The sequence below is a fragment of the Apiospora phragmitis genome (assembly GCF_038363925.1).
Source record: "Apiospora phragmitis strain CBS 135458 chromosome Unknown utg000010l:1.0-9815664.0:1.0-9183399.0, whole genome shotgun sequence".
Taxonomy (NCBI): Eukaryota; Fungi; Ascomycota; class Sordariomycetes; order Amphisphaeriales; family Apiosporaceae; genus Apiospora; species Apiospora phragmitis.
In genome coordinates, this window is record NW_027117409.1 from 6110063 (window position 1) to 6119816 (window position 9754).

General features: G+C 41.8%; 3 protein-coding genes across 3 annotated transcripts; 2 read left to right on the forward strand and 1 right to left on the reverse strand.

Annotated features, from left to right (window-relative positions):
- Window positions 1-137: 137 nt before the first annotated feature.
- On the forward strand, window positions 138-1341 carry PG994_011619 (major facilitator superfamily transporter; the record flags this gene model as incomplete). Its single annotated transcript, XM_066863028.1, has 2 exons — window positions 138-546; window positions 665-1341. 2 exons carry the CDS (start codon window positions 138-140, stop codon window positions 1339-1341), a joined length of 1086 nt encoding a protein of 361 aa, XP_066712138.1.
- A 1191-nt stretch (window positions 1342-2532) lies between these two features.
- Window positions 2533-3665, forward strand: PG994_011620 (BNR/Asp-box repeat protein; the record flags this gene model as incomplete). The annotated part of the gene is made up of 2 exons (XM_066863029.1): window positions 2533-2865; window positions 2943-3665. 2 exons carry the CDS (start codon window positions 2533-2535, stop codon window positions 3663-3665), a joined length of 1056 nt encoding a protein of 351 aa, XP_066712139.1.
- Window positions 3666-3843: 178 nt separating this feature from the next.
- PG994_011621 (uncharacterized protein) lies at window positions 3844-4920 on the reverse strand (the record flags this gene model as incomplete). Its single annotated transcript, XM_066863030.1, has 5 exons — window positions 3844-3924; window positions 3977-4162; window positions 4218-4339; window positions 4398-4505; window positions 4605-4920. Coding segments are annotated over 5 exons (813 nt in total), but the record flags the coding sequence as incomplete, so codon positions are not given.
- Window positions 4921-9754: the final 4834 nt, after the last annotated feature.

The window sequence follows — 9754 nt, forward strand, 5'->3', positions numbered from 1 at the left end:
ATACCGCATGGCAGGACCCACGAAGCCCAATGCAGCAGCATCCAGTCTGCCAAGCCATGGCGACGGCGATGTAGAGTTGAGCGTGCGCGAGAGCCTAGACCTAGAGAGCCACCGCCACCCACGGGACAGCACCGAAGATGCGGCCCAGAACCTCCTGGGGCCGTCGGAGCTATCCCCGGGCGACAGCGACGCCGACGACGACGCCGCCGCGCAACTTCGTCTGGATCCAGGTCGCCACCATGTCCAACGTGTTCCTGTACGGCTTCGACAGCACCATCACGGCCGCGACCTACGCCGTCATCAGCTCCGCCTTCGGCGCCACCCACGCGGCCTCGTGGCTCACCACGTCCTACCTCGTCACCAGCACCGCCTCCCAGCCGCTCTACGGCCGCGTCTCGGACCTCTTCGGCCGCCGCGTCTGCTTCTTCTTCGCCACCGTTACCTTCGCCCTCGGCTTCCTCGGCTGCGGCCTCGCGGGCGATGTCGTCACGTTGAACGGCATGAGGGCGCTGGCCAGGCTGGGCGGCGGCGGGCTCATGACTATGGGTGAGTAGCTTGCTTACTTATTTACTCAACGCACTTGCCCCCGTCATTTTGGTAATCAGACTGGATCACCTGTGTAATACGACGGACTGGATCAGGTAACTAATTGCGGTCTCTTAAGCTACAATCATCAACTCGGATATGATCCCGTTCAAGAAGAGAGGCATGTACCAAGCCTTCCAGAATGGTGTTACGGGCTTCGGCTATATCTGTGGCGCGTCACTCGGCGGCGCCATCGCCGACACTATCGGCTGGCGCTGGTGCTTCGTCTTACAAGTGCCGGTCTCGGTGTTCGCGTTCGTCATCGGCTGGCTGGCGGTCGAGGACCCCAAGGTGAACCTAGTCATAGGCTCGAAAACGCTCAAGAAGACGTGGCACGTCGTGGATTTCTCGGGCGCCCTGCTTCTGGTCGCGGCCGTATCGGTGCAGCTCGTCGGGCTGAGCCTGGGCGGCAACGAGCTGCCCTGGAGTAGCCCCTGGGTCATTGGCGCTCTCCTGGGCAGCCTCGTCCTGTTCGTCCTGTTCGCCCTCTTCATCAGGGTGGAGAAGCGGACCAAGGTGATTCCCATGATCCCGCTGAGGATGCTCAATGCCAGACTGCCCATTCTGATACAGATCTCCAATGTCTGTGGCGGCGCCTCGGCGTTTGCGGTAAGCTATTTCGACCGAGACCTATTTCCTAATGCATGGAGATGGAGGAGGACTATTGACGAGCGCACCAGTTTCTATTTGCTCTCCCGCTGTTCTAACCCCGCGATTCTGTTCAGGTCTCTAGCTACGTTCGAACACTCCGGTTAGTTCATGCCTGCCTCCATCAGTGAGCGAACAACCTTAACCACTACGTCTTTCCCGACGTTGCACATATATATAGACCACGCCGTATCAGCCTCGACCGTCTACCTCATTCGGTCTCTAGAAACCGTGTGGGGCGTATCGATCACCTCCGCCATAATCCAGACGACGCTCAGCGTCAGCCTTCCCGAAGCTCTTAGCGACGTGCCCAACAAATGGACAGTACGACCCCTTTCATTTTGCCTCCTCTCAATCTACAATCCAGCCCCCTTTACTGTAACTCTTGAGCAATGCGTGTCTGACATAATGGCGCAAACCAAAACAGGTAATCGAAGAAGTACGGCACTCGGTTGACGCTCTGCTACGTCTGCCGCCAGACGTACAGCTGAAAGCACGTCATGTCTACTACACCGGTTTGCATTACTCCTTTGTCGCTTCGTCTGCGTGCGCGGTGGTAGCGCTCTGTGTTGCACTGTTTGCGCGTGAGAAGGGTCTCCGGAAAACTAGCTCTTGAAGTCGGTGGCGAGTCAAGCCCTTCATCGGAGTCTCCCTTTCGCCAAAGGTCAAGTTGGGCTAGGCAAGTGCACAAGTCGTGGGAGAAGTTCAGACAAGACAGACAAGACAGACAAGTGGTTTATAGCAATATTCATCAATGAGTCGATTCCAGATACTGCGTCTCACAAGCCCGTGGCTACCGCCAGAACATCATGCCTCGGCGTCAAGAGAAGGCATTTCAAGGTCCAGATGCCTGTTCCTTTGGCACATGATGCTCCGTTATTAGTCCGGTTCTTGAATACGACATCACTCCACTGTGGGGTTGACACGTTCTGCCCCCGGAACGTCGCCGTCGATAGGCGCGCATAACTTCTTACCCCAAATTTTCCCGATGAACCGGGCCCGGGGTAACTATCTGGGGGAAGCGGTATTGCTAACCCCTGTCTACCGTGACGAGAGCTTTAGGCCACCTCATTCGGTTGGTCTTTGTGATTGGTGGAGATGACAGACAGCCAAGCGTAAAATGAGGGGAGGTCAGGCTTGGGTTCTCCAAAAAGAAAGAAAGAGAAAGGCAGGCTTGATCCATTCGTAGTGACACAGGATGGCAGGGCTAAGGGTATATAAAGGCTGCATATGGTACTGTGGTAGGTAAGTTCCAATGCACAGCACCCACGGGCAATCCCAGCATCTCTGTTTGACAAGATGGTGCGCTCACTTTTCTGGCCCCTCGCGGTCTTCTCTCTCGCTTCGCCCTTCGTCCGCGCGGCCCCCACGGAGCTCACCAACGTCACCGTGTTCACGCCCCCGTCCGACTACACCGACCCGCGCGTCCTGTACGCCCGGGCCGTGCAGCTGCCGAACAACGACCTACTCGCGACGTGGGAGAACTACAGCCCGGAGCCACCGCCAGTATACTTCCCCATCTACCGCTCGACCGACAGCGGCGCGACCTGGGCCGAGGTCGCGCGGGTCCAGGACGTGGCGCTCGGCGTCGGCCTGCGCTACCAGCCGCAGCTCTACGTGCTGCCCGAAGCCGTCGGCGCCTTCGCGGCGGGCACGCTGCTGCTCGCGGGCTCCGCCATCCCACCGACCTCTCGAGCACCATGCTGGAGCTGTACGCGTCGGCGGACGCGGGGCTCACCTGGGAGTTCGTGAGCCACGTCGCGGGCGGCGGGCGCGCCGTGCCCGACAACGGCCTCACGCCCGTCTGGGAGCCGTTCCTGCTGGCGCGCGAGGGCCGCTTGATCTACTACTACTCGGACCAGCGCGAGAACGCGACGTACGGGCAGAAGCTAGTGCACCAGACCAGCGCCGACCTCCGCGTCTGGGACACGGCCCTGGTCGACGACGTGGCCTACCCGACCTACACGGACCGCCCGGGCATGCCGACGGTGGCGCGGCTGCCCAACGGCCAGTACATCTACGTCTACGAGTACGGCGGCGGGCCCAACCCCGCGACGACGGACGGGTCGTACTCGTTCCCCATGTTCTACCGGCTGTCGGCCGACCCCGAGGCCTTCATGCAGGCGGAGCACCACCCTCTGGTCACCACGGGCGGCGATGTGCCCACGGGGTCCCCGTACGTGGTCTGGTCCCCCGCCGGCGGCGAAGATGGGACGATCATCGTTTCGTCGGGCTGCTGCTCCGAGGTCTACATGAACCGGGCGCTGGGCGCAGAAGACGCTTGGGAGAAGGTGGCCACGCCGGCCGGCAGCTCGTACACGCGGTCACTAATGGTGTTCCAAGAGGACCCGAGCTATGTCTTGATTGCTGGGGCTGGGAAGCTGCCACCGAGCACGACCAACACCGTTCAAATCAGCGTTATCAAGGTTTAAAGGGGTTCCTTGAAGTCCATAGATACTTTAAAGATGCAAACAACTGTCCATATAAGATACCAAATAGGGTCTACCTTCTAATGCAGTAAAGCCAAAAACGCCTTCGTGGTGGTGCTGTTACCACCGCCATATTCCCCGAACTCCTTGCAATGTTTGTCAGCCGGGTTGCGGCCATAATTCACGAGATCCACGTTCTATTGTTGACTGCGTTCTTCTCCAAGTATGCGTACACTTCACTGTAATCTTTGCAAACGTGTTTCTAAAGAGCTTTGGTTAGTATTTGTCGATCAAGCATGCCGGGAAGTACTTACAGCGTCCCAGCCGTCGCTGCCATCGAACCCTTCGGGGAATGTCGTCTGTTCTCCTTCCAGTGCTACATCACCGGAGCACATGATGCTTTGTCGTAAGTAGTCGAAGCAGTGGTTCATGTGCCACGTCTCCATCAGGATTTGGGTGTTGTTCGAGGTTATGGCAGCATATGTCTCTGCGATAGCATACTGCCGCCTAGTTAGCTTTCATCCATCGCCATCAAAGTGCTAACATCATACTCACAAGACAGTGCAACTGGTGTGTGATTGACGTCGTGACGACAAAATTCTCACCATAGCCGACCAGTGGCTTGGGTAAATCATCGTATTTCTCCGAGTTGTTGATTTTGAGATAGCCCAGTCCCGCTGCGAGTTGAGTTGATTAGCACTGGGAACATTGACGACAGAGACGGTGAATACTTACGAGGTACCAGGTCAAGCCACTTCTGTTTGACCTCATTGGTGAAGAACTCAGACGTGTTGTCGGGCAAGTAAAGGGGATCAGGACTGAATGACTTGATCTGTTGGGTGACTGTTGCGTGTGCTGTAGTCAGTCTCCATTCCGGTCATAGTTATATGCGTCCGGACTTGGTCCGAGGACGTGCGAGAGCGGCATCAACTCCATACTTACATCGCGGTGCGAATCCTGTCAAGTCCCCTGCTCCTTCATACCGATGTTCCGGGGCCTGGCCGCTGCCGGCTCCGGCGCCGCCCCGGTGGTGTCGCTCCACCAGCAGGCCAATGACGGCCAGTACCAGCACTATGTCGATCAACCAACGGTATGGTTGCAGTTGCAGCGCCGCCAGGACTCTTTCGTGTCGAGGCCGAGGCTGCTGGAAATAGTCCTTCTCGAAGACATCCAAGTCGGACAAGACATCGTCGTTGTCGTCTGCACGCAGACTATCGTACTGCTTGGATCCTCTCTGATCTTTGGCCATGTTGGTTCCGCTTGCCAATCAAAGTAAGATTGAATAATCACAGTAATTAGCAGGCTTTTGCTACAAAGACATTCAAGTCGAGATAATTGAAGGCCCTTGTAGGGGGATTTAGAGTGATGTCGGTGGAGCCGCCGATCCTTGTTGTAACGCTGAAGCGTTCCTGCGACGTTTCGAGTCAGGGGTAGCATGGTGAAACTCCAAAACACGAGACGCTTGGCAAAGCAGCACCATCAGCGCTTGAGGAAAAGAAATATAACAGGACGGCATGGCCTTCTTCGCGGGTCTAACCTCGCCCGATGTCAACACCATATGGGACGAGCTTTAGCTAAGCAGATGGCTTGAATCTGGCCACAACCTGCGTTTCTGCTCCGCGTGCCAGCCATGGGGTCAACGCTGGTGACAAATCTTTGTTTTCCCAAGCATTCTCTGGGGCACTGATCAAAACTTCATCGTCAAATGCTCTTGGCGAGTGGTTCGGCTGTGAGCTGATATCTTTGTCCTCTGTTAATCTACCAGGACCACCACCGTTATGCAAGTCCCCTTGACGGGTCTTTCTGGTGATCGCAGTTGCAAACGACTCAATCTGAAGGAAGTATCTGTTTCGAAAATGAGCTGGGCTGAAGAGAATCTAAAGTGAACCCCTGTTGGCTATTACAAATTCTGCCAATCTTGATATTTGTTTACAAGCTGAGATATGTTATTTGTGTTAAATGCTTGGTCCGGTCTTGGTTCCTTGCAGCCAACTCAAATAAAATCTCCGGCCTTATTGTATTTCATACATGGCCTTTTAATTTGCCTATCCGCACTATACCATTGTAGAACTCAATATCATATCTCCCAAGACACCCATCGAATATTGCCAAGATGGAAAGGCAAGGAGCCTGAGGATAATCCTTGCATGATGAATATTGCTCTAAACTACTCATATATAGATATACAGTTATAATTACACGTCCTTCCATAGAGTCTAATGGATCGTCCGGAGGCCACAGGTTGGCTAAGCTTCTATATGGCTTTTTATCCAAAGCACAGCGGCGAAGCTGAGCTATGTGTATAGAAAATGTAGTGGTAACGGTGGAGACCCGCCTTTGGGCACTCCCCTGTTTCGGGCCCCTTATTAACTAGTTTACTTAAATTAACTCTTTTAATTTAATATTTCCCTTTTAGCTCGTCTTTATTATTATTATTATTATTATTATTATAACTTTTTATTAATCTTTTTTAAAAGCTCGGCTTATTTTTTTTATAAAAGGTTAAAATGTTAATAATAATTTTATATATAATAAAAAAGGCTTTTTTTATTAACTTTTTTATAAAAATTCGGTTTATTATTTATATATTTTTAATAATTATTACTTATATAAATATTATAAATATATATTATATTTTATATTTATTTAATTTAATTATATTATATATTATATAGTTTTATAATAATTATAATATTATAATAAAAACTATATATATATTAAACTTTAATAATATTAAAAAGATTTTTATTATAACGAATCGAAGCTTTATCGTTTTTAAAAACGAGTATTAACGTTATTTTAACCGCTTTTAAAGTGTTTTAAAGTTATTTTTTAAGAGATATATTTTAATTAGTTTTTTTAAAGCCGGCCGCGCTTTCGTTTCTCGAGTACCTTTCGAGGCACCTCGATCGTCGAAGTAATTACTCTCGTTAAAAGGTTTATTAATTTACGACCCTTTTCTTTATAAATAAAGTAATTAAAATCGCTATTTTTTCTTTTTTTATAACGTTAAAATCGTTTTTTTAACTTTATTTCTAAGTTTATATTATATATATAATAGTAGAGATTTTATTAATTTATTAAGGTTTAATAATTCTATAATATATTTTAAAACTTTTATATATTATAATTATAAGTATTATTATTATATAATAATTATAAATAAGTTATATTTTAAATTAATAGCTTTTATTTAAAAGTTATATATAAAGAATTAATTTATTTAACTTTTATTCTTTTAAACTTAACTTAATAAGCCTCGTTTATAAAAGTTAAATATAATGCGTTTAAAATATAACGCTTATTATAATTTAAACTTATAAACTTTTATAAATAAGCGTTTTATTTAAACTATTATTAAAGTAATACTATTATAATATATATAGACTAACCACTACGCTACAAAGCAAAAGCTTCGGAAATGACTCTTCGAGTCATTTCTGTCCAATTCTACGCCTTAAGTGCTACCCCGCGAGGGACCAACCCGCCAATCGTAATACTATGCCCTTTCTCCAAAGGCATGCCCTTATACCTAGGGCGATAAACCCCTAGTACTACATAATTTATTTAAGCTTAATATAGAGAAACTCTAAGGCTTTTATACGGGTAACCAGTCCGTATAAGGCCTTACTTGCTTACTAGCGATCTTGCCTAGGTAGCTAGAGAGACTCCTATTTAATAAGTATAGGAATCGAACCTACGTCTCCTATTTAGTAAAGGCGAAGAGTTATTATATTATAATATATATAAATTAATTACTACGCTATAAAGTAAAAGCTTTAGAAATAACTCTTCGGGTTATTTTTATCTAATTCTACGCCTTAAATGCTACCCCGCGAGGAATTAACCCGCCGATCGTAATAAATACTTTATTAATTAATTTAATTATATAATAAATAATTAAAATAAATTTAAAATCTTTATTTAAATTATTATTACTTAAAACGTATTTTAAAAAGATTTAATATTTTCTTTAAAGACTAGGTTTTAATAAAGGTTATAAAAAAATATAAATATTTATTTAATACTTTTAAATTAAAGAAACGTTTTTATTTTAATTATATTAAACTCCTTTTTTTATTACTTTTAAAATATTTAACTTTTTATAAAAATACTTATATTCGTAGGTTATTATTAATTCGTTATAATATTTACTTAATATAATTATAAGCTTAAAATTAAGCTTATAACTTAAGTTGTTTATGATTAAATTAAACTACCTTTTTTTAATAAATAAAGGCTTAATCTTTTTAATATTTATTTAAAACATCTCGTTATTATACTTTATACGCGCGATAATATCTTTTAATAAAGCTTTTTACCCTTTAATTTTATTATAAGTTAAATAAAGTAATTTAATAATGTTTTCCGCTTTTAAATTAATTTTAATAATTTATTAAATCGTTTAACGAAATAGTTTAATATTATAAAATATATTATTAAGTATAGCGTTTATAAACGTTTTTTTTAATGTTTTATACTTTTATAAAAACTTTTTTATTTTTATAAAAGCTATTTTAAAAGGTATTATAAAATAATATACCTTAAAATTTAATAATTATTAATATTAATTTATTTTTTATATAATAAATTTTAAGTTTTTAAAAGTAAAAAAAAATCTTTTCTTTAAACGATAAGCTTTTATAAAACTAATTTTTTTATTAATTAAGTTTATTTTTTATAAATTTTAACCGAATAAATAAGACCGTTTTTTAAAGAATATATTAAAAATAATAAAACGAATAAATAATTTTTTATTTAAATATTCAATAATAATTTAATTTAAAGAAATAAATTTATTTATTATTACGTGTTTAACTTTAATTAATTTATATATTATTTAAAAAAATTAAAAGTATTAAAAATAAAGCGGTTTTTAATATTAATAATATTAATATTTAAATTTATTATAACGTTTAATAAAAAAGAATAAAATATAATATAAATTTTTTTTTTTAAAACTTAAGATAAAGTGCCGTATATTATACTCGCCTTTTTTTATTAATTAATAATATTTTCGAATAGTTTTTAAGTCTCGTTATTTTATAATTAAAATTAAAACTAATTTAAATAAATAACTTTTAAGCTTATTTTATTATTTAACCGTTATAAAATTACTCTTATAATTTAATAACGTATTTTAAAATATATTAAATAATATATAATTAATATTTATTAAGCGCTTTATTAAAATAATAACTTAATTAAATATATTAACGTACTTTACGGTTTAATTTCCTACTTTTTTATATTTTCGCATAACGCTTTACTTTTACCGCGTTTTTTTATTATATTATTACAGTTAGCTTTTAAAAAGAAAGTAACGTTATTTTAACGTTATAAGCGTTTTAAAACGACTTAAAATTAAGTATACGACGTGCGGCTAAAATATATAATATTTTACGAAAACCCTTTTTTAATCGTCGACGCGGTATAACTTTAAAATTTAATGTTTAATTATTAACGTAAAAGCTTATTATTTTTAAAGAGGAAGTAATTATAAAATATATAAATAATTTAAGTTCGCGATCGTTTTTTTTCTTATATAAGTAACGTTGAAGATATAGCGAATTAATTATTTAATTAACGCGACGCGAGACGCGTCGGCGTTAATTAAGCTTCGAGCTTTATACGATAATAACTAGACTTTCGAACGCGTTTTAATTAAAAAATTAATTATAAAAAGGTTTTTTATAAAGATTTTAATACGTATCACGTATAGTTTATTTTTATATAAAATATAATTTATAAATACGAGATTTAAAAAGAGGATATTTATAACTTTAATAAGACCGGCTTTTTTATAGGCTAAATCTCGTTCGAAATAGTTATTACCACCTTTAATCGATATAAAAAGCTTAAAGTAATATAATAAAAGAACCGGGAATAAGTTATAATTATTAAAGGCGTCGGATTATACGGTTACGCTATCCCTCCGTATATTATCTTTATTAAAAAACGCACCTTTTTTTTTTATTACGAAAACAGCTTATTATTAAAGGACTAAGTAATCGTAGTTATTAAAAATAACTAAACTATAAATAAAAAAAGCGAGGACTAAATTCGATATTTTAATTAATATATTAAGTCTT